The sequence below is a fragment of the Podarcis tiliguerta genome (assembly GCF_965153285.1).
Source record: "Podarcis tiliguerta genome assembly, chromosome: 2".
Lineage (NCBI taxonomy): Eukaryota > Metazoa > Chordata > Lepidosauria > Squamata > Lacertidae > Podarcis > Podarcis tiliguerta.
In genome coordinates this window covers 10,975,733-11,000,612 of record NC_139535.1, presented here as the reverse complement: position 1 = coordinate 11,000,612, position 24,880 = coordinate 10,975,733, and the positions used below count along the sequence as shown (strand labels likewise).

Sequence of the window (24,880 nt, the reverse complement as noted above, 5' to 3'; positions counted from 1 at the left end):
AAGAAAGGAAATCGACCAGTTCTATGAAGACTTACAACACCTTCTAAAAATGACACCAGAGAAGGATGTTCTTCTCATTATAGGGGACTGGAATGCTAAAGTAGGGAGTGAAGAGATAAAAGTTGGCAAGTTTGGCCTTGGAGTTCAAAAAGAAGCAGGGCAAAGGCTAATAGAGTTCTGCCAAGAGAACGAGCTGGTCATCACAAACACTCTTTTCCAACAACACAAGAGACGACTCTACAAATGGACATCACCAGACGGGCAGCATCGAAATCAGATTGATTATATTATATTATAAGATGATGCTGTTAAGGTGCTACACTCAATATGCCAGCAAGTTTGGAAAACTCAGCAGTGGCCAGAGGATTGGAGAAGATCAGTCTACACAGTGGTTTAGCAAGCTGCTGTGTGGATTGCCTCCCTCTGCTTTAAAAGCGGAAGGGGTGAGCTGTGGGGGATAGGAGAGAGGGTGGGTGAGGAATTAAGGGAGGAGGTTGGTCAGGTGTGGGGTTGCTGAGTGGCTGGATACTGTAAACTGTTTTGATTTTATTTTTCAGGAGTGGTGTATTCTTTTTGAGATCTATTCATCTCGAGAAAGAATGGAGTGTGCCTCCAGGGGTGAAGTCAAACCACTGTGTTATCAGCACCAAAGTGACCTCCCTGGGGCTCAAGCTTGGGGCGGCAGGCATGGAGGTCATGGGCTGCCCAGATGACAAGACCCATCAGCTGCCCTCACCTGGTTAAGCTGGCCAATCAAAGCCATTTCCTGGAGTGTGGCCACTGTTGCATCCTAACAGCTTCTAGGAGCCACAGGTGAGAGAGCTGAGTGCAGGGTGGGGGTCAAAGGTGGGCAAACTACCCCAGAATGATGTGTCTCCCTTAACACCCCATATGCCCCACAAGTATTTTAACAGATAACAGACGTTTTGAGGTCAGTGTGCCATTCCCAACTCCCACATTAAACCTCCACACCAAGCGTCAGGGTGTGAAAAAGCCACACTCTTGCCTGGTATTTTCCATACTTAGAGCCATGAATCAGAGCGATAAGTGGTGTTTCTGAAGAGATAACCCTCTGTTCCCCTGGCCAAGGGCGATGGCTGGGGGCCCTTGCGAAACTGCCAGGTGCCCAAAATGCCAGAAAGTGTTTGTTTTCTTTGACGAATGGCTGTCTGTGCTGAAGATAACGGATCGCTTTGTCGTTTTTATCTGCTTTTTTGTTTGTTTGTTCTGAAAGAGAAATTGCATCATTTATCTGGTCACGATAAATGTGGTCAATCTGTACAGTACAAGTTTGGGAACGTACAGCACCGAGGAAGAGCTGATTAGATTGAGCTGATTTGGCAGGAAAGATAAGAAGGGAAGCCCAGGAGAGTGTGGGTAATGGGCAGATCAGCTGGTAAAGCCCGAGATCCTCAATCTGAGGGTTGTCGGTTTGAGCCCCATGTTGGGCAAAAGATTCTTGCATTGCAGGGGGTTGGACTAGATGGTCCTTGTTATGTACTGAAATTCTCACCCTGGGCCAGCAGGGGGATACTGTAGATAGTTATGCAAATGGAGGATCAAAAGTGACGTTCAGTGATTGGATAGTTTTAGAAAGTTGTTACAGTAACAAGGTCCTGGAGCTCTATATAAGCAGGCTGACTGAGGCCTTCAGTTCAGTTCTGTTCCAGCTTACAAATAAAGAGCTGCTTTGGAGAAATCGCTGTGTCATCTGCTCTGTCAACCCACAACTTAACAGTCCTCGTGGTCCCTTCTACAATTCTGTGGTGGTGCACAATCTGGAGTGGCACTTGTTAGGAGCAAGCATAGGAAGCAGCCTTATATGGAGTCGGACCCTGGGCCCACCTAGTTCACTGACTGGCATCAGCTCTCCAGGATTTCAGACGGGGAGTCCAACCCTGCCTGGAGATGCTGATGGTTGAAAATGAGACCTTCTGCATGCAAAGCAGCTGCTCTGCTGCTGAGCGATGTCCTTTCTCCAGGATTTACTACCCCAGTGCAAAGCTTTGGGGTCGTTCTCCACCTCCAGTTGTTGTTGCTGCTGTTTTATTTTATTTTGAATTTCAATATCAGGTCTCAGGGCAGTCCACAGAATAAAATCAAGATATAAAACCACAAAATACATAATCAAAATAAATACAGCAACCCAGTGTTGTTGTTGTTTAGTCGTTTAGTCGTGTCCGCCTCTTTGTGACCCCATGGACCAGAGCACGCCAGGCACTCCTGTCTTCCACTGCCTCCCGCAGTTTGGTCCGACTCATGCTGGTAGCTTCGAGAACACTGTCCAACCATCTCGTCCTCTGTCGTCCCCTTCTCCTTGTGCCCTCCATCTTTCCCAACATCAGGGTCTTTTCCAGGGAGTCTTCTCTTCTCATGAGGTGGCCAATACCCCAGCAACCCAATACCCCCCCACAAAAAAACCACAACACATTTTAAAAGGGCATAGGATAGAAATCGGATCAACGAAAGGCCTGGTTAAAAAGGAATGTTTTTGCCTGGCGCCTAAAGGTGTATAATGAAGGCGCCAGGTGAACTTCCCTGGGGAGAGCATTCCACAGACGGGGAGCCACTGCAGAGAAGGCCCTGTTCTCGTGCTGCCACCCTCCGTACCTCTCAAGGAGGAGGCACACGAAGGAGAGCCTCGGAAGATGATCGCAGGGTCTGGTGGGTTCATATGGAGAGAGGTGGTCCCTGAGGTACGGCGATCTTGAGCCGTTTAAGGCATTATTGGTCAAAATCAGCACTTTGAATTCGGTTTTATTTTGTCAAGCTACAAAATGCTTTTAAACAACCCACAACCAAAAAAAACAACAACCCCCGTCCCCATTTCTCTTTTAAAAAGCTACAAAAAAATATTCCTGCGGGGAAGACACAGTTACGATTCCCTGCGCACAGGACCAAAATTATGTACGTCACAACTCCCACTAAGTTACACAACCGCTCTCCTTGACTGCGTTTTCTCCTTGGCCGAAAACAGAGGGAGGATGCTATTTGCGCATCTGGAGACAAACTGTGCCACCCATGGACAGCAGAAGTTTCTCCTTGGTGGGTTTGAAGCCTGTGGGTGGAGAGTGTTGTTCTGGGAGGTGCTTGTCTTTGCTCTCCCTGCCTGCCCCACCTCCAACCATGAATGTTCCTGGCTATATATGCACCAGGATGGGGGCCCCTGAACCCATTTAAAAATGCTAACTGCTGCGCTCCTCGTTCTTCTCCTGCTGGTTCTAGCCCTCGTGACAAAGCGGCATGGGGGGGTCGGCTTTCCGAAGAACTCGGGGAGGCTGCCCGGGCCTCGTGCCTTGCCCTTCGTTGGCAATCTCCTCCACCTGTTCCATCCTGACCTTCCCATCCACTTCCATGACTTGGCTCGGCAATATGGCTCCATCTTCCGCCTTCGCCTTGGCAGCAAAGGTAAACCAGAGCAAAAACCTGTTCACCAAGGCATTGGATAGCTTAGTCACAATTTTACATTGTCTTGCAGTTTTATTGTCTTAGGACCCTGAGTCTGAGAGGTTTTCCTTTCGTCCCAGGGGAAAAACACCCACACACACACCGCTGTTTACTGCTGAATCAGAACAAACTTTGGTTGGGTTTTCTGCAAATTGGCATTTGTTCCGATTCAGTGGTAAACAGTGGGTTTGCTCAGGGAAAGTGGTGAGACAAATGACAAACCTCTCAGACCTCTGCCTATCAATCACAGGACAAAAGGAAGTGTGAATGGTTCTTACTGTAGTTTGGGGTGGTTTTTTTGGTGTGTATTCTTGTCTGTATTTTTTGGGGGGTATTCTTGTCTGCATTTTCATTTTTAGAAGAGGACTCCCCTCCCTGCTTCTATGGTTGCTAATTCTCTCTTTATAAAATTTACCAGCTAAAATGTTTATTTGTATACACAAATGAAGATTTTGCGCATAAAAAGACATTACAATTGCTTAAAATAGCAATTTTTAAAATATATGTGTGTATAATCGTTTGTCTGTTAGTATTTCAGTTATTGCCTTGCTTCTGCGTTTTAACTTTTTAGAATATCACATTTGTTTGCCCACTTTTATGGTTGTCGATTCTCTCTTTATAAAATTTACTAGCCAAAGTGTTTATTTATATGCACAAAAGAAGATCTTGTGCACAAAAGGATATTGCAATGATTCAAAATAGTAATTCTCTTTTTTTAAAAAAAATGCAATACTTTTTCTTTTAGTATTTGGTTATTTTCTTGCTTCTGCATTTTAACTTTTTAGAAGATCATGTTTCTTTTTCTACTTGTCACTGTTGCCTTTGATTATTTTTTAAATAGCCAATACATTTATACATGGTCATAAATGACAAAAGTACACACAAAGGTTATTACAATAATGCAAAAGTGTTAATTTTTTTTTTAAAAAAAGTAATAGTAATTAGAACAAGCATAAAAACCTGATTGGCATTTGTTAAAATTCAGCAGTGAACAGTGGGTTTTCCCGGAAAAAGTGGCAGGACAAAGGGGGGACGGGACACCTCTTAGATGTCTGGAAATCACAGAACAAATGGAAGAACTTTAAGTGTCCTTTAGTGTATCAGGGTCTTTTGAAGTGCATTATTTTTCTTAAAAAAACATTATTAAAAACTTGGCTTTTTCATTCTTATTTTGCATGCCACCCTTTGAATAATACAGAGAAGTGGCTTTTCAATTATTAAATTCTACAAAAATGAGGAACTATCCAGTGTTAGACTTTATTAATTTCCAAAGCTCTGCTTGAAGTGTGACCAGTGTTGCATACCACTCATAAATGTTTGCATCAGGGTCCTTTTTCTGAGCAGAAAAAGCTAATTATTCCCCCCTCATTTCCCTGATATACACGGCAAGCCCCCATAAACCACTGCTCATCTGTCTGGGTTTCCCCAGCCACTCTGGGTGGCTCCCAACAGAATAATAATAATAATAATAATAATAATAAAGTGATAAAATATCAAACATTTCAAACTTCCCTTTAGTGGTTGGCAGTGCCTGTCCTGGGTTTCCGGATAAGGAATCTTCTCAGCTCTGTCTAAAAATGCCAGGGATTGAACCTGGAATCTTCTGCAGACAAAAGAGATACTCTAGATCCCTCCTTTGGTTCACAGCTTCCTAATTACCCTGAACAGTAATTAAATAAACGAAGCTGCTTAGCCTTGTTGTTGTCGTTTAGTCGTGTCCGACTATTCGTGACCCCATGGACCAGAGCATGCCAGGCACTCCTGTCTTCCACTGCCTCCCGCAGTTTGGTCAGACTCATGTTTGTAGCTTCAAGAACACTGTCCAACCATCTCGTCCTCTGTCGTCCCCTTCTTCTTGTGCCCTCAATCTTTCCCAACATCAGGGTCTTTTCCAGGGAGTCTTCTCTTCTCATGAGGTGGCCAAAGTCTTGGAGCCTCAGCTTCACGACCTGTCCTTCCAGTGAGCACTCAGGGCTGATTTCCTTCAGAATCCATAGGTTAGATCTTCTTGCAGTCCATGGGACTCTCAAGCGTCTCCTCCAGCACCATAATTTAAAAGCATCAATTCTTCGGCGATCAGCCTTCTTTATGGTCCAGCTCTTACCTCCATACATCACTACTGGGAAAACCATAGCTTTAACTATACGGACCTTTGTTGGTAAGGTGATGTCTCTGCTTTTTAAGATGCTGTCTAGGTTTGCCATCGCCTTTCTTCCAAGGAGCAGGCGTCTTTTAATTTTGTGACTGCTGTCACCATCTGCAGTGATCATGGAGCCCAAGAATTAGCCTAGAATTGGCTATATACATGTATACAGTAATTATTTAAAATTCAGTGTCACATAAAAAAGTCAAAAAATACATCCTTTTTAAAAAAAATGTAAAGAAAACTGAACCATCTAAGGGTATATCAATACCCATGTCTGAGATTCCTATTTCTCCTTTAAGTCACCAGACCGCAAAATAACAAAGAGCCTTGTGGCACCATAAAGGACTGATTTATTATAGCATAAACTTTCCTGGAAGACTGTCTGCTTCGGCTGGTGAATCTGATGACAGACAGCTGCATCTTACGAAGTGGGTCTGAGTCAACAAAAGGTTATGGTGTCATGGATGTGACATTTAATGTGTCACAAAACCCTCTTCCTTGTTTGTTTTTTTAACCACATGCCCTTCAGAATCCAGCTGCCCCTCTGCAGTTATTTAAGGTGTCTGGGTACGTTTCTCCATTCTATAGCACGGCTGTTGATTTCAGCGATCCCAAATTGCTCCAATAATTCCCTATTTAGATCTTAGCCTTCCCATGTGCTGGCAAATAAAATCACGGCCAGTGTTTAAGCAGGTATAATTCCTGCGCTTGTATGTTTGTTTGGAAATGGGTGCTGTTTTTTAAAACTAAAATAAAATATTAGGCTCATTAGCATAGCGTGAGAGATGCATCTTCTGCCAGGCTAAATGGTCTTGGTGGCAAATTAAGTAATAATTCCTTGTTTTGTTTCGCTTTGAACTTTGGTGGAACTGTCCATTCCTACCTTAACAGTGGCTTCCTGCGGTTTCAGGCAAGGTGGGATCCTTTTATCAGCTGAGAAGGCAGGGGTTTGATTTTTTTGATCTACCATTTGCCTAGCCTAGTTTTTACAATAGCTCTGCCGGTTGGGAATGCGAATCAGGCGCTAGATCCAGGACGGGAAAACTGCAGCCCTCCAAATATTACAGGACTCCCACTCCCATCACTCCCTGTCCATTGGCTGTTCAGGTGGGGACTGATGGGAAATGGAGTCCAACAAGAACGTGTCTGTGCTAGAGAAAGCTGGAGGGGTTTCCCCGGAGTTAAATCTGATGACGCAATAAAAACATAAGGGCATCCTATGCCCTAAACTGGCCAATGCACCAACATTCATTGGATTCTAGTCGCGGTTAAGTTTTGATCATCATCAGCCCAGTGGAATAGGGAGTCAAGTTTACACAGGAGGGGGAAAAACCAAAACCAGACTTCTGATAGTTACTGGAACAAATCGCTTGGTTTCTTCATATGTAAAGTTTAAAAGTATTACTAAATGATCTGAAATGGAATTAGGAATTATCTAAAATGTCTGGGGTCCCTTTAAAATGTATATAAAAAATGGAAATCTCTGATATTGTATATTGTATATTGATGTTATGTATATTAATGTATATTGTATATACATCAATATACATATGTATATTGACTGTATATTGATGTTATGTAGAAAATGGAATTCATGGGACTTAATACAAGATAAGATAAAACATTTGAAAATGCAGCAACCTGAAGCAATTGGATATTATTATTATTATTATTATTATTTCATTAAGTTTGTATGCTGCCCTATATCTGCAGGTCTCAGGGCGGTTCACAACGTAAAATCACAATATAAAAACACAAAATACATAATAAAAACAAAAACAAGTATAACCTAGTAATATTCCTCCCTTCCACAACACATTTTAAAAGGGCATCAGATATCAATCCACATACAGGCTAACAAGCAACATTGACAAAGCAATCAATTGAAGTAAATAGCATAGCAGCCCACAAAGGTCCGTATAGTAAAAGCTATGGTTTTCCCAGTAGTGATGTATGGAAGTGAGAGCTGGACCATAAAGAAGGCTGATCGCTGAAGAATGGATGCTTTTGAATTATGGTGCTGGAGGAGACTCTTGAGAGTCCCATGGACTGCAAGAAGATCAAACGCATCCATCCTTAAGGAAATCAGGCCTGAGTGCTCACTGGAAGGACAGATCGTGAAGCTGAGGTTCCAATACTTTGGCCACCTCATGAGAAGAGAAGACTCCCTGGAAAAGACCCTGATGTTGGGAAAGATGGAGGGCACAAGGAGAAGGGGACGACAGAGGACGAGGTGGTTGGACAGTGTTCTCGAAGATACCAGCATGAGTTTGACCAAACTGAGGGAGGCAGTGGAAGACAGGAGTGCCTGGCGTGCTCTGGTCCATGGGGTCTTGAAGAGTCGGACACGACTAAATGACTAAACAACAACAACAACAACATCATATTATTTCTATTAAATAGTGGGTGGACATAGCAGACGACACAGAGATTTCTCCAAGTAGTTCTTTATAAGCAACCTGGAACTGAACTGAACTGAACAGCTCAGCCGGCCTTTTATAGGCAACCGGCTGTCAACATTGTAACAACAACAACGACCCAGGGTTTCCTGTCTAAATTAACTGACGTGGACCTGAGTGAAAACAATATACACAATACCCCTGGTGGCCAGGGTGAGAACTTCAATACATAACAATTTCTTTATTGCATTTATATCCCAGTTGTATTTATATTTCATTTTTTCCCATGGAGCTTAATGTGGCATATATGGCTTTTCCTTTCCTCGTTTGAGCCTCACAACAACCCTGTGAGGCAGTGACTGGCCCAAGGTCACCCAAGGTCACTCCAGGGGCAAGTGGGGTCTTGAAGCCTGGTCTCCCGGGTCCTTGTCTGCATCTGCCACACCAAGACCAAAGCAGAAACCTTCCCCATACTCCCCTTTTCCCTTCTATGAATAAACCCTTTCTGGGACCCCACATTTAAATTCTTCCCTGGTCTCCTTGCTGGCCCTAGTAGGACCAACTTGGCCAGTTAGCCCTGGTGATCATTTGATGTCTACTAACTGGGTCCCCCCCAAAAATGAATTTTATTGATATTGATGCTGCATTTTATGTTGTATTTTATGTTGTATTTTATGTTGTTTTTAAGTCACATTTTAATCAATGTTTTATATTTGCTGTTAGCCCCCCTGAGCCTGGTTTTTAAACTGGGAAGGGCGGGGTATAAAATATTTTTTTAAAAAAATATATTATTATATAAGCAGCTTTTGAATTTCTTTTTCTTTTTCTTAGACATGGTGGTTCTGAATAGCACAGATCTGATTCGGGAGGCGCTGCTGCGGAAATGGTCTGATTTTGCAGGACGGCCTCACGGATTTGTTGGTAATTGTAACCTGGTTGAATGGGAAGACATACACATAGCCCTGTTTGAAACGTAACAACCAGCCATGACTGCTTAAGCAAACACGGATCAATCCTTGGTTCATTAGCCTAGTTTGCTCACTAATCACAGTCAGAAAAGAACTTAGTCTCCTCAGTTGGAGATAATGAGAAACTACAGTTTATTCAAAATTGCAAGCTTTCAATTCCCTTGTATGGATAAGGGCAGAGGGAGAGATTTGGGCTCATGCTTGCAACAGCAAGCCATGGCTTATTGTTACATCTGAACCTGACCATAGAGTCAAGGAAGGCCTGGACTAGAGGAACACAAAGCCCTCACTTCCTGTTCCCATGTGAAAGCAGAATCGTGACAAACATTGGCAAGGAAATCCCTCTACCGTACCCCCTCATGCACCTTCCTGGAGCCAGTTTTAGGTGCCTAGTAGTGGTGGCAAATCAAAATGGCTGCCTTCACTTGGAAACAGGAAGTGCCAATCAAACTGCATTTTGAATGGGAAGCTTTGTGTAAACTGTGGGCTTCAGGTTGACCCTAATGGCCTTGTTCTACATAGTGGTTACATTATGTTGATTCTCCCTCAATCAAACACTTTTCATAGCAAATACCACTGAGGTAATTTTCTTTCATGCCTACCGTGGCAGTGACTCCATTTCTGAATATGTGTTCTTCCTTCTCCCTGAATTGTTTTTCCCCAACAGGCAGAGCAATTCCTCCCCTTTCTCTGGCACTACTTTGCCACCCTCCTTGCGTATTTTTGCCTGGGTGAATGAAAACATTTTAATATTACAGGTAGTTGTAAAATAGGGAGCTGGGAGAGAGGAGCAGCAGCAGCAGGAGAAGCAGCTCAGGGCCCGATTCCAAATAGGGGTGAAAATAGGATCCATATTCCATTCTGTTTTGTTCTTTGCTGCATGTAGACCTGTTTCCTTTCTGCCGCAGCTTGTCTTCTGCCAAAACCCAAGTTATACGTCATGTATGTTAGTTTCTGTTTCTCACTGAGCAGCTGCTTGGAGTCACAGGACTCTGTTTACATTCCAGAGACCTTCCTGTCTCACGGGAAGGGAGATGGGATGTGACGTTAGTGGTTTCCTGTTTCCTTTGTTCCTTTGTTCAGTTGCTCTCTGCTTTCGTAGAGAGAGGATGTATATTTCTTTGCTGTCTGCGTAGTAAGAAATGAAGCATAGCATGTAGCCCAAACCTCTCGCCTCTTCCCTGTGCTGGGAACTCTGCTGAATAGAATGTGCCTTGGAGCCTCATCAAAGGCTTGAGGTCGTTATACTTCGGGAGGCAATTCGAAGGCTCGGCCGAAGGAAGATGAGACTTTATCAGCTTGGCTGAGCGGAGATTCCAACAATGTATACAGTTCATCGTTGACATTACATTGTTCCACCCCAATCATTTCAGTGCACAGGCAATGGAAATCGGGAGGGGAAACAAATAAATTCTGTATCATTTGCAGACTGTAAGCAACAACAGCAATTCCTGGCTTAATTGATTTCCCTTCTGGCAATGGGGCTAATGGACGAACTCTGGCAATTTCTGCTCCGGTTTCCATCGCAATTTGATGGTGTGTGATTGCATTCCGCCCCCCACCCCCTGGAAACAGCAGCAGCCTGGAAGCATTCCTTCTCTCCCTCCTACTTCTCGCCCTGCAGCAAACCTTGTTTCATTGGGAGGCAAGGACCTCTCCTTGGGCAACTATACGCCGACCTGGCGACTGCAGAGAAAAATGGCCCACGTAGCTTTCCAGCGCTGCCTGCGAGGAAACATGGAGCAGATTGTCCAGAGCCAGGCTCGTCAGCTCTGCAAGGTGAGATGCTGCAAACACCACCGACTGAGCAGGGTGGGCGGCTTCTGCATCTTGCAAAGCCAGGACTTCCACTCATGCAACATAACTTCCCTTCACATCCCCTCCCCTTTTAAAAAAACAAAAAAATGTGGACCCTCTAGCTTGGGCAATAAAACCCAGAACCATGTCGTTCTATTTTATGTCAGGGGTCACATGCCGTTATGCGGGTCACATGCCGTTGGTGGGCGGAGCCAGTGGGAAACATGGGCGGAGCAACAGAGATGGTGGGATGCGGTGGGCTGCGCTTGAGCCATCCTCTGGGCTAACACCCCAGAGGACAGGATCACACTTCAAAACGACCTTGACAGATTAGAGAACTGGGCCAAAACAAACAAGATGAATTTTAACAGGGAGAAATGTAAAGTATTGCACTTGGGCAAAAAAAAATGAGAGGCACAAATAGAAGATGGGTGACACCTGGCTTGAGAGCAGTACATGTGAAAAGGATCTAGGAGTCTTGGTTGACCACAAACTTGACATGAGCCAACAGTGTGACGCGGCAGCTAAAAAAGCCAATGCAATGCTGGGCTGCATCAATAGGAGTATAGCATCTAGATCAAGGGAAGTAATAGTGCCACTGTATTCTGCTCTGGTCAGACCTCACCCGGAGTACTGTGTCCAGTTCTGGGCACCACAGTTCAAGAAGAACCCTGACAAACTGGAACGTGTCCAGAGGAGGGCAACCAAAATGGTCAAAGGCCTGGAAACGATGCCTTATGAGGAACGGCTTAGGGAGCTGAGCATGTTTAGCCTGGAGAAGAGGAGGTTAAGGGGTGATATGATAACCATGTTCAAATATATAAAAGGATGTCACATAGAGGAGGGAGAAAGGTTGTTTTCTGCTGCTCCAGAGAAGCGGACACGGAGCAATGGATCCAAACTACAAGAAAGAAGATTCCACCTAAACATTAGGAAGAACTTCCTGACCGTAAGAGCTGTTCGACAGTGGATTTTGCTGCCAAGGAGTGTGGTGGAGTCTTCTTCTTTTGAGGTCTTTAAGCAGAGGCTTGACAACCATATGTCAGGAGTGCTCTGATGGTGTTTCCTGCTTGGCAGGGGGTTGGACTCAATGGCCCTTGTGGTCTCTTCCAACTCTATGATTCTATGAAAAGTCAGGGGTTTCTGGGTGCACCTTCAGGCAAGCGAAAAGCATCATCACTCTCGAAGGAGAGGGGAGAGTCATGAGCAGGGGTCAGCAAACCTTTTCAGCAGGGGGCCAGTCCACTGTCCTGCCAACCTTGTGGGGGGACTGGACTATAAGCCACACACCCCCCCCCCACGACTCTCTCCGGACGAGCCCTGGTGGCTGCTTACCTGTGTCTTGTGAGCGGCAGTGGCTGGTGGCGGAGGGACGATGAGCGGAGCATGAAAGGGCTCCGGAGAGGGGCTGCTTAAAATGGCGGCCGCTGAAGCGCTGCTGCTGCTGGCACCAACAAAACCCAACCCCCTTCCTCCTCTAGGCAGGGCAGGGAGAAGCCAGAAGGAGGGAGGGAGGAGGTTACTGTTGCGGCCGTCGTGTGAGGAAGAAGGAAAGAACGCATGCGCTGGAGATCCATGCGGTGATTCCTGGACTGTCCGTGGGCCATAGTTTGCCACCCATGGTCCTGAGGGTCAGATAGCAAAGCTTGGAGGGCTGCATTCAACCTCCAGGCCTGAGATTCCCCTCTGTTCTTTTAAGTGAAGTGAGCTATTTTCAGAAGGCTTGAGTTCTGCACCCGGTTTGTACATTTGCATAGTTGAAAACCAGCTTCTCTTTAGTGCCTTCCAATGCTACACTTTTTAAAAAATAGGTTTTTATTCATACGTTTCAAATTTATACCTTTCCATTAGTTTTACAATCCGTTTAACATTTCAAAAATTGACTTCCTTCCCCTCTTTCTGCGGTTCCTTAAATTTATTTTTTAATATCTTCTGCATATCCAAATTCATATAACTTGCTCATTTAATTATCTACTATAAATATATACTCCTATAAAAATGCAGGTTATTGCAATAATCCTGCCAATGTTTTTACCTGTTTACAATTCATCTGTAAATATTCAATAAACCATTTCCATTCTTTTATAAAAAGTTTGTTATCTCGATTTCTTATTCTTCTGGTCAGTTTTACCATTTCTGCATATTCCATTCTTCCTTTGCGGGGACTTCTGCTTTTTTCCATTTTGGGGGCAAGTAGCATTCTTGCTGCTGTAGTAGCATACATAAATAAGTTTCTATACAGTTTAGGTAGTTCTGTCCCTATAATAAAAATAAAAGTTACTTTGAACATCCTTTTCAATTCATTATATATCATTTCCCAGAGAGCTTTAACCTTACTACAAGACCACCACATATGATGAAAAGAACCTTCTTCCTCTTTACATTTCCAACGCTTGTTTGATTTAGATATATCCATTTTTGCCAGTTTACTTGGTGTTAGATACCAACGATATGTCATTTTTGTATAATTTTCTCATAAACCGTAACATGCTGTAATTTTATATCCAAATTCCACAATCGTTCTCATGCTTCCATGTCTATATTATGACCAATATCTATTGCCCAGATGATGCCACACGTTCTAAGGGAAGCCTTTTCCTCTTCTGGTTTTGTCAGGTTTTCCACGGTTATGGGGGCAAACCTGTGGACTTAGCTCATGATTTCTCCCTGCAAGCCTGTGGGATCATCTGCAGCGTCTTGTTCGGCCCTTTGGTGAGTAGGAACAGAGAAATTTGTCCACTTCGGTCCCCCTCAGTTTCTCCTTTTCCCATTCTTAAGTTCAGATCTCTGTAAGTGCACATCAGTTTGCAATTTCTCTATCTTAAAATGTCCTCATTTGACCTCAAGAGGTTGGATAAATTTCATGCATCCCTTCTGAGGTCATTATTAGGACTTACAAACAACTCTGTAAAATATGAATCAATATGTTGTGAGTTGGGAATACTTCCTTTATCTGTAAGAGTATGGCTGAGAACCTTGAAATATTGGATCTTCCTGCGTGATAAGAGCCCTATCTCCTAATTCTCTCCTCTACGAACTCTTAAGTGATAGTGTAATTTACAATTTATCATTAATTTGTAGGAGAAAATTGAACTTGATAGGGCCTAATCTAATTGACATTGAAAATTCTGACCCCAAAGATACTTGGGAAATTATCAGGAAGAATCTTACAGAAAAAAGTGTTCTCTCCACTCTTGAGGTTGCAAAGCACAGCGCTTGCTCTCCTCTCTATTTAAATCTCCTTTTGTGTAGAGATTTTCAAAAGGGATACATGACAAATCTGAAGAATCACGAATTGTGCAGGCTGTTTATGTTAGCCAGATTTAATATGTTTCCCTAATTTACCCATTTTTGCAATGCATTTCGCCCTAATATAAAACATTTTTGTCCGATTCATGTATTTTATGCACATCTTATGCTAGCATGTGCATGCTTGCACATTACTTGCCCCAAGAACTGCAATGCAAAATCCAGAGAAGTCCCCAGGAGAATTCATAAGTATTTTAGTGGGTGATTCCCTAATACATTCACATTCCCTTAATTTCCTCTTAATATACACATACAAATTTAAGAAGAGCCTGGATCAGCCAGTGGCCCATCTAGTCCAGGTATCCTGTTCTCACAGTGTGCTATTTTCACAGATGTACATGGATGGGTGGGGTATAAATAATATATTGTTGTTGTTTTTGTTGTTGTCATTGCTTTCCCACTAAACTGCATTTTTGTACACCTCATTTATCTGGAGAAACGTGCCACAAAATTTGGCAAGGGCAGCTGAATTTCAGTTCATGTTTAGGTAACAAAGCAAATTAGGTCACTGCAGCAAAACGTGTACAATTCCAAATTTGTCCCTATCCCTATTGCTGAGTCATTAGGTGTACAGTCAAATCTCGAATCCTGAACACCTCCGTTTTGTAACGTTTTGGCTCCTGAATGTCGAAAACTCGGAAGTAAATGCTCCAGTTTTTGAACTCTTCTGGGAAGCCGTGCCTCAGTTGTTGAACATCTTCCCGGAAGCTGAAAGTTCTTCTGGAACTGATTATGTTCAACAACTGAGGTTTGACTATATTGGCAGGAAATACCACTGTTGTCATTAGACTCCCCTTCCTGTTAAATCACCTTTTCTCATGGCTAGCTGCTCCGACTAGGGATGGAAGGAGTTGTCAGTTCTAGTCCTCTCAATTTCTCATTCCCCCCATCTTAAATTCAGTTTTCTACATTTTGCAGCAATTTTCATTTTCATTTTTAAAAAACCCCACGAAATTCAGGCAGCATTTTAGTGCAAATGTCACCTTCTTCTTCTTCTTTGGCGATCCCTTGTAGCCGAGTAAGATTGTCTTCCATAAACACTGTTTTAACAATGCGTAAGTGACTGTGGAGGCCAATTCTGGATCCACACGTCCTTCCACAGTGGGGACATTGGTTTCCAGGCGGGAGTTGATCACAGTGTGGATTTGCCAAGCGAGCCTTCCTCCTAGCACATTTGTCCCTTGCGTCCTGAGTTTGAGTGCCTTCAAAGCCCATGACACCTTTGGTAAAGGCTGTTCTCCAGCTGGAGTGCTTGCAGGCCAGTGTTTCCCACTTGTCAGTGTTTATACTATAAAGGGATCTAAACCACAGAGCCTAGGGCTTGCCGATCAGAAGGTCGGCGGTTCGAATCCCTGCGACGGGGTGAGTTCCCGTTGCTCAGTCCCTGCTCCTGCCAACCTAGCAGTTCAAAAGCACGTCAAAGTGTAAGTAGATAAATAGGTACCGCTCCGGCAGGAAGGTAAACAGCGTTTCCGTGCACTGCTCTGGTTCTCCAGAAGTGGCTTAGTCATGCTGGCTACATGACCCAGAAGCTGTACGCCGGCTCCCTCGGCCAACAAAGTGAGATGAGCGCAGAACTGCAGAGTCGTCCGCGACTGGACCTAACAGTCAGGGGTACATTTACCTTTTATACTACATTTTTTTAGATTTGCCTTTAAACCTCTTTATCTTTTCATACACAGTTTTGACTAATGTATGTACACAGTTTTACACTAGCAGTTTCCTCTAATATGATGCTAGCAACTTTTGCACATTCCCCCCCCCCCTCATATTTGCATTTCTGCCAATCTTGTGTTGTCAGAGAACAGCCTTGCAAAATTTGGGCAGGTGCGTGTGTTGAAAGAAGGCTGTGTTTTGGGTTACATATTGCTTCAGGAAGTGTGAGTTTGACAGATTTGCCGGAAATGAATTGGCTCTCCCAGCACCCCTCCTGCCATTTGTCTTCGTCTCCAGCCTGACTCTGCACTTTCCTCCACTTCAGGACAATTTCACCATTGAGAAACTGCATGACTGCATCTACAAGATAATGGAAAAGTGGGGTGCAGTCTCTGTCCAGGTGGTGGATGCCTTGCCCTTCCTCAAGGTACAGAGACAGCAATGAGCTGGCTAACTAGGGGGGAAACACCACCACCACCTAAACTTGCCTTGCTTGGCCAGGGTCAATTTCACTTTCTTAAAGAGCATCTCCACCCCATTGTTCTGCCCAGATACTAAGGTCCAGCTCTGAGGGCTTTCTGGTGGTTCCTTCACTGCAAGAAGTGAGGTTACAGGGAACCAGGCAGAGGGCCTTCTCGGTAGTGGCCTGCCCTGTGGAAAGTTGTTATTTACTAAGTTGAATAGGATTCAGAAAGAATGCAGCAGCCTGATTGGTCCTAGAACAATAGGATTCAGAATGCAGCAGTCTGATTGGTCCTAGAACAATAGGGTCCAGAATGCAGCAGTCTGATTGGTCCACAGGACCCACCCAATCCAGCTCCAGGTGGAAGTGAATCTGCAACCTGATTGGCCTACAGGTGAATCCCAGAATTAGCCAATCACGTGGGGCCCATTGTGTAAATAATGTATATAAAGCAGACATTCTGGGGGAACTTCCATTCCTCCTCACCACTATGAGCTGAATAAAGAGCATGAAATCCACTCTCAACTCCAAGTATATTTCAAACACCCTCCCATCAGATGTCAAGGAAATAGACAACTATCCGACTTTTAGAAGACATCTGAAGGCAGCCCTGTTTAGGGAAGTGTTTGATGTTTTATTGTGTTTTTAATATTCTGTTGGGAGCTGTCCAGAGTGGCTGGGAAAACCAAGCCAGATGGGCGGGGTATAAACAAACATTATTATTATTATTATTATTATTATTATTATTATTATTATTAAAGCAAGTTTATTGACTGGTTCTAGTCAAAGAGCTTTGCTGCACAGCCCAAGCAAGCAGGCTGCTTTGGACTTTGCTATGCTGAGATAGCCTGGTTCTCTGCAAAAGTGGGAGAAATAATCGGGTGGGTCTCTGGGTGTTTTGTGCTGAAAATCAGCTACCTTCTGCTTCCCTGACACCCTAGGTCTTCCCCAATGCCAATTTGCGCCACCTGCTCTCCTGCATCAAAAGCCGGGATGCCTTGGTCCAGCACGTGATGAAGAAACACCAGGTGAGGATATGGATGGTGAGCAGGTTGGGATCTTCTTGTGGGGATCTGCAGCAGGAAACCAGGACACTCATTGGCCCTTGATGCAGCAATGTGGAGAAGCAGCACTTCAAGGTACTATGGAATCATGCATTTGTTGAGTGGAAATCCAACTGGTGCAGTGGTGCTCAAGGAAGGCCTTTTAAATAAAATAAAATTCAAAGATCTTTATTGAAACTTAACATATATACATAATAACCAAAATTCCCAATGATTCCCTCACATGAAATATAATATCTACATTACAACAGTTGCATAATTATACACTTAATTAGAAAACCCATCACCCACCCCTTCACAGCAATTCGACTTCTGTATGTTTCTTTCTACCTTTCCCCCCTTGCATTCTATCATAAATTATTTTTGTTAAATTCTGATTTTTTCCTTTGTTTGTTCTGTTATTGCTTACATTTTTTATCCTAAGCCTATTAACATGTCATTTTTAGAACAATATTTTGACATATAATCTTCGAAATACTTCCACTCCATTCTTAACTTTTGATTTGATTGATATCTTATAATTGAAGTTAATTTTGCCAATTCTATATACTCCCTTAATTTACAAATCCACTCTTCCTTTGTTTGGTATGTCCTGAGATTTCCCTGGCAGCTGTTGTTGCATTTAAAAAGATTGTTTTTTTCATATGTGGTATGTCTTTGCCCACCAACCCTTGCAGATAAGCTTCAGGATTTTTTTTTATCAAGGTTTTTTTTAAAGCATTTTCTTAAGTTCCTCATGTATTATTCCCCAAAACTTCCTTATTTCTCAAGGAAGCCCTCTTGATCCAGCGGGTGCTTCTGCTAATGGAAGGGGAGTGGCAAGTTAGGGGTTTGTTTTTGCCAGTTTCCCTCTCCCACCTGCAGCCCCCCTGAAAATTAACTCCAGAGAGCCGAGGGACCCTCCGAAACAGGGTGGACAATGGTGCAGAGGACTATTTGTTCATTTATTTGTTTATTACTTTTATATACTACATTTATCTTCCAAGGAGTTCAAAGTGGGGCACATGGTTCCCCAGTTCCTTCCCACCACCACACTGTGAGGTAGGCTAGGCTAGGCTAGGAGATCGAGACAGTCCCAAGGTCACCCAATGAGCTTCATGTCTGAGTGGGGAAGGGTGAATTGTCAAGATCCGTCCATTAGTAAAGGACTGGGGGGTGGGGACTTGTGGCCTTCCAGAGCTACATTTGATTCCCATCACATCAACTGTTACCTGGCCTGACTGGGACCGATTGGAGTTGAAGTCCAACGTTACATGAAAAAGGCCACAAGTTGTCCATTCCTGTGTCAGTGAATGCCTCTGTTGAATGAGAAGGTTTGAAATTCCTCCAGAATGTTATAGCGAGGGAAACAAATACAAGTAGGCCATTCCACAGATGGGGAGCCACCACCGAGAAGGCCCTGTCACATGAACAGACAAAACGGTAGGGCGATTTCAGTGATGGGGCGTGGGGTGGGCTTTTCATGACAGCTGGAGGTGAAGATTAGATTCGGTCAGGGCTCTTAGATTCCCTTGGGGAGGAGTGGGCGACGTCTTGGTTAAGCAGAAACTGAAGAGGTCATAGCATTGGGGTCTCTTTTGATTTTGGGGGAGCTGAAGAATATTAGAAGAGGCCTGGTGGAACAGGCCAGTGGCCCACCTAGTCCAGCACCCTGTTCTCATGGTGGCCTGAGGAAAACTGGCAAACAGGACTGAAGGACAAGAACACTCTCCCCTTGTGTGGTTTCCAGCAACTGATACTTGGAAACATTGCTGCCTTGAGGTTCTCCCTTGCTTGGGCACTAAGCCACTTCTGCGCTCTCTCTCTCTCTCTCTCTCTCTCTCTCTCTCTCTCAGGAGCCCCACAGCACCTCAGAAGGACAGGACATGGTGGACCACATGCTGCAATTCCAGCATGACCATGAGGCCAGTGAGTCCAAGGGGACGGGCCTTGTGTCGGAACACGTCCACATGGCCATTGTTGACATGCTCATCGGAGGCACTGAGACCACAGCAACTTTACTCAACTGGGCTGTGGCCTTTTTGGTGCATCGCCCACAGGTAGGATGCAGCGGGGTGTTTGTGCATGTGTGTGTGTGGCATCCCAGGCTTGGTGGTTCGCTAGGCCAAAGTAGCTCCTCCCTCTCTCCTTTCTTGGAGGTTTCTTTTTTTAAAATAATTTATTATTATTATTAAACATTTCAACATAACAATTTATCAAAAACATATCAACCTCATTTCCCCGCATCCCTGAAAAGAACCCACCCTCCCACCCCCTCCCAGTCTTCCCTCAGCTCCTCTCTCTGGTTTTTGATCACATGTTACTCTCTGCATATTCTAAAATTGTAATGACCCTTAATTTATCTGTCTATATGTTACCAATAGGGACACGGGTGGCGCTGTGGGTTAAACCACAGAGCCTAGGACTCTGTGGTTTGAATCCCCGCGACGGGGTGAGCGCCTGTTGCTCAGTCCCAGCTCCTGCCAACCTAGCAGTTCAAAAGCACGTCAAAGTGCAAGTAGATAAATAGGTATCGCTCCAGCGGGAAGGTAAACGGCGTTTCCGTGCGCTGCTCTGGTTCGCCAGAAGCGGCTTAGTCATGCTGGCCACATGACCCGGAAGCTGTACGCCGGCTCCCTCGGCCAATAAAGCGAGATGAGCGCCGCAACCCCAGCGTCGGTCACGACTGAACCTAATGGTCGGAGTACCTTTACCTTTTATTTTACCAATAATAAATTTGTGTCTGTTTATTCAAAACCTGCCAAGGAGACCAGTTCATTTTGTTGTTTCTTTAAGTACTTTGTAAAAGGTTCCCATTCTTTAAAATCACAATCCTTGTTGCATAATTTATGCGTCATTTTCGCCAGTTCCACATAGTCCATCAATTTCCCTTGCCACTGCTCTTTTTTCAGGATTTCTTCATTCTTTTTTGGAGGTTTCTGAGCAGAGGTTGGGTGGCCATCTATCATGGGAGTTAGACTAGATGACGCTTGGGGTCTCTTCCAACTCTACAATGCTGTTATTCAGCCTGTGTTTGTGCAGGGTGGGGTAGGGAGGCTTTCTGTGCCTCAGGTTTGCGTCCCCTCGTGTCACCCTGGGTCTATAGCAAACTACAGCGATCCTAAATCTGCCAGAATGTTTTCTCCGCACCCCGATTTGTTCTTATCTCTGCCACTCCAGATCCAGGAGCGAATCCATGAAGAGCTCATGGCCGTGGTGGGAACAAGCCGTGACCCCACCTATAGTGACCGGGAGCACCTGCCCTTCTTGAACGCCACCATCTTGGAGACCTTGCGCTTGCGCCCCTCGGCAGTCCTTGCTTTGCCCCACATGACCATCCGGGATACAAGGTACCCAGTGTCTGCAAGGCCTATCCTGACATTCTCCATGTGTAGAAGGGAACCACGGGGGCTGCGCTGCTGGACCACCTCCGACAGTGCGCTCCCCGGATAGCCACACATTGGTGTTGATACCTGTAGGTTCTCATGTGCGAACATCCGCTGGGCTGATAGATATCCATGCCAATGCAGTGGACCTCTGAGCTGGTGCCATACAGAGGGTGTCAAGAAGGGGTTAACAGCACAGCTCTTGTTCCCACTTTTATGCTGCTGCTGCTGCTGATGATTTGATTAGTGAATTGCTTCCTATGAGCATAAGATGTGGATGTTTAAAAACGTGTTCCCAAACAGATGTAGATACGTGGAGAACTGAGTTGGAGATATGGGAAGCCAAATGTTATGGCTTGTTCTCTCCCACAAACGCAAGACAACTCTGCCTGTTAATTATTTCAGATTTATTGCTAAAACAACAAACTAGGACAGAACTCCTCTACTCATCGTCCTCCCCAGAAGATGGAGTTGCCCGGACTGAGCTCCTCCCCCTTCCCCAGCTTCGAAAACCAAGGTGAGGCTTCTGATTGGCTGCAGGAGCTTCCTGCACTCAATCAGAAGCTGTGTCAGATGCTCGGCTTCCAAAAAACGTTTGCAAACCGGAACACTCATTTCTGGGTTTGCGGCATTTGGGAGCCGATTTGTTCGGGAGCCAAGCAACTACCACTGTATATATATAAAACACCTGCAGTGTGGCATCAGAGCTCCATCTAATCCGAGTTCCTACAACGCCCAAAAGGACACCCTTGAGGAGCTCAGAAGCAAGGTATAAAGGAAAAGATCTTTCCCTGCTGTTCCTTAGCAGCAATAAATTGGATTGGGAAGCATAGGGAACTCATAGATCCCATGCACCCCAGCAGGAAATGATGCTTGGTCAGTGCCACACGGGATGTTGGGGAGATCCAGCAGTGTAGTTTCGCCATGGCTCCCTTCTCAGGCCTGTTAAGGCCGATGCTTACAAGGCTTTTCCTGTTTCTAGTGAGGCCTTGCTACCATTGACACCAATGCGGGAGGGAGGTTTTGAACCCAGACCTGATGTAAGAGAGAAGAGAAAGGAGAAGTGGGGTGGATTTCAGAGGCTCAGAGGAGTTTGCGCTATGCACTGTCTCAGAAATACCGTATTTTTCGCTCTATAAGACGCACCAGACCACAAGACGCACCTAGTTTTTGGAGGAGGAAAACAAGAAAAAAAATATTCTCAATCTCAGAAGCCAGAACAGCAAGAGGGATCGCTGCGCAGTGAAAGCAGCAATCCCTCTTGCTGTTCTGGCTTCTGGGATAGCTGCGCAGCCTGCATTCACTCCATAAGACGCACACACATTTCCCCTTACTTTTTAGGTGGGAAAAAGTGAGTCTTATAGAGCAAAAAATACGGTATTGAATCCTTATGGGGGTCACATTCCCGTGTCACAGCCCTGAGGCAAAACGGGGTGAAGCTATTAATATATCTTTTTTTACCTATTTGTAGTACTTTCTAGGCACATTGTCACAGCCTCCTCCATCCTCCATCAGTGTATATGCCAGGCATGCAAAAACATCTTTCAGAGCAGGGCAGGTGAAAGGTTGAGGTGGGTGGCTGAAAGGGAACTGCAGCCACAGGGAGACTTCCGGGGACCAGACAAGAGATACATTTGGCCCCCAGGCCTCAGGTTCACCACCCAACCATTCCCTGCTCTGTGTGCTCAGGACGGGAGTCTTTGTGTTTGCAATAGATGCCAAGGCTGTCTCTGAGAAGATGGTCAGGGCAGAGAGGAGAGGAAGCTGAGACCCTGCTGCCTGTGAGATGGCAGATGTTAACTCAATTTTTTGTATTCTCTCCACTCCAAGCTTGTCTGGTTTTTCCATTCCCAAGGGGACAACAGTCATCACTAATCTCTATGGGGCCCATCATGATGAGAGCAAGTGGCACCGCCCCCTGGAGTTCAGACCAGGTATTGCACAGTCTGTGTGTGTGTGTGTGTGTGTGTGTGTGTGTGTGTGAGAGAGAGAGAGAGAGAGAGAGAGAGAGAGAGAGAGAGAGATCTGTGTGTCACAATGAGAAAGCAAGGGCTCACCTGCACTTTCATCGGACACATATTTTGATTGAACTGCATACCGATTAATTGCTAGGAGTGAACATTGGTATAAGGCAGCTTCCTATGTTCCCAATAAATTTAGGTAAAGATAAAGGGACCCCTGACCATTAGGTCCAGCCGTGGCTGACTCTGACTCATGTGGCCAGCATGACTTAGCCGCTTCTGGTGAACAGGAGCAGCGCATGGAAACGCTGTTTACCTTCCTGCTGGAGCAGTACCTATTTATCTACTTGCACTTTGATGTGCTTTCAAACTGCTGGGTTGGCAGGAGCAGGGACCGGGCAACGGGAGCTCACTCCGTCACGGAGATTTGAACCGCCGACCTTCTGATCGGCAAGTCCTAGTCTCTGTGGTTTAACCCACAGCATCACCCGCGTCCCTTTAATTACTTTTGCTTTAAATAGAGATAATTCAGGAGAACGTGAACCGGAATGAGTTGAGGGGAACTGAGCATAAATGAATGGGAAACCAATAGTATTTGGGCAGGGTGCAGATCAATGGAAGAAGTTATCTGGGGTGATCTGGGCGAAAACATGTTGCCTTGGCATTTAAATCAGCATATGTAAATTCCATGCCAATAGTGCCCTGGGTACCTGTGCCCTGAATCTTTTGCTTTGGTGGGTGGGCAACTCTCTTCCTGACACCAGCTTTCTCTTCTTGCCTAGAGAGGTTCCTGGAGGAGGACTCCTCGGGGGAGGCCCAGAGGCAACTCATCCCATTCGGTTGTGGGGCACGGGTCTGCCTGGGGGAGACTCTGGGGCGCATGGAGGCTTTCCACGTCCTTGCACACACCCTGCGGGATTTCCAGATATTGCCCCCATCGCCTGGACACCTCCCTGACCTCAGGGGGTCCTATCGGTTTATTGTGCATTGCAAGCCCTTCAGGGTGAGGCTGGTTCCTTGGGCAGTGGCGTCTGATCTTGCAGAATGAGGCCTCCGCTGGCAGTCGGGACGACACTCCCTTCCGACTCTGCAGTTCTACGATGCTGTTATCTTGGGACAGCCGCCGACTCTCAATTGAGTCGTTGTGAGGATAATATAGAAGGGGGGAACGGGAGAACTATTTTATGCCACTTTGAGCTCCTTGGGAGATATACTCTAGCTATTTGTAGATAGATGTAATAAACGTTAATCAATTTAACCTTAGTGTACATTAGACTGGCTTTTTTGTGGTTTTTATAAAAGATTTTCTTTTGCTATAAAACAAATGGGGAAAAGTACATATTTTGTCTTCACGAAGAGTCTTTTTCACAGTTTTTTAAGGGTCTTTTTCACAGTTCAGTTACATGTAGGGAGAGATACTTGAGTCATGGGCATCTTGCGATTGGGGGGAAAAGAGAGGGGAGGGAGAGTGTTGTACTTTAGTTCTGTTTCAGTGTGTTAGTTTAGGGGTTTGTGTCAGCATCACGTGATAGATCCTATGTATCACACAATAAATATTGCTGCAAACATTTCTGAGATATGGTCTTTCCAATGGGTGGCTTTCTAATGAGGTTTGTTAATTGTCCTACTTTAAATGTTGTGAGGATCCTATGGCCTTTTAAATTGTGTTTTTTGGGGGTGGGGGTTATTGGGTTGTTCTTTTAATTTTGATTATGTATCTTGTGGTTTTATATTTTGATTTTATTCTGTGAACCGCCCTGAGACCTCTGGGTATAGGGCGATATATACTGTAAATTCAATAAATAATTATAATTATAATTACACACACACACACACACACACACACTATCCTGAACTTTTAGATCACCCAAGTCTTATGTTTTAAAACAGGGGTGAGGACACATTTAGCCCTCAATCTCTTGCTTGACCCCAACTCCCAACAACCCTGGTGACGGGGTCATGCTGACTAGGAGCCAGTGAGAGTTGTAGCCCCATGACATCTGGATGGTACCAGGTTGGCAAAAGCCTGGGAGGCCAGGGTTCGAATCCCGACTCAGCCATGAAGCTCACTAGGTGACTCTGGTCCAGTCCACTACCTCTCAGCCTAGCCTACCTCACAGGGTGGTTGCAAGGCTAAAACGGCGAGGTGGCAAACCACCTTGAGCTCCGTGGAGAAAAAGGGTGGAGTGTAAATTAAATACTGTATTTTTCGCTCCATAGGGCGCACTGGACTATAGGGCGCACCTAGTTTTTAGGGGGGGGGGAATAAAGAAAAAAAAATATCCGCCCCCCCCAGCCCCAAAGA

The 24,880-nt window shown here is 45.0% G+C and overlaps 1 protein-coding gene across 2 annotated transcripts; it reads left to right on the top strand.

Moving 5' to 3' along the window:
* Positions 1-3,007: 3,007 nt before the first annotated feature.
* CYP21A2 (cytochrome P450 family 21 subfamily A member 2) lies at positions 3,008-24,143 on the top strand. Of its 2 annotated transcripts, XM_083426027.1 has the most exons (11): positions 3,008-5,144; positions 5,734-7,116; positions 8,382-8,913; positions 10,585-10,739; positions 13,374-13,469; positions 16,048-16,149; positions 17,127-17,213; positions 19,085-19,288; positions 20,409-20,578; positions 22,445-22,548; positions 23,358-24,143. In XM_083426027.1, exons 3-11 carry the CDS (start codon positions 8,826-8,828, stop codon positions 23,621-23,623), a joined length of 1,272 nt encoding a protein of 423 aa, XP_083282153.1. In that variant the 5' UTR covers positions 3,008-5,144; positions 5,734-7,116; positions 8,382-8,825; the 3' UTR covers positions 23,624-24,143. The 2 variants fall into 2 exon arrangements, with proteins under 2 accessions (XP_083282153.1, XP_083282152.1); XM_083426026.1 differs by lacking the exon at positions 5,734-7,116 and having other exon boundaries at positions 3,024-3,408; positions 8,824-8,913.
* Positions 24,144-24,880: the final 737 nt, after the last annotated feature.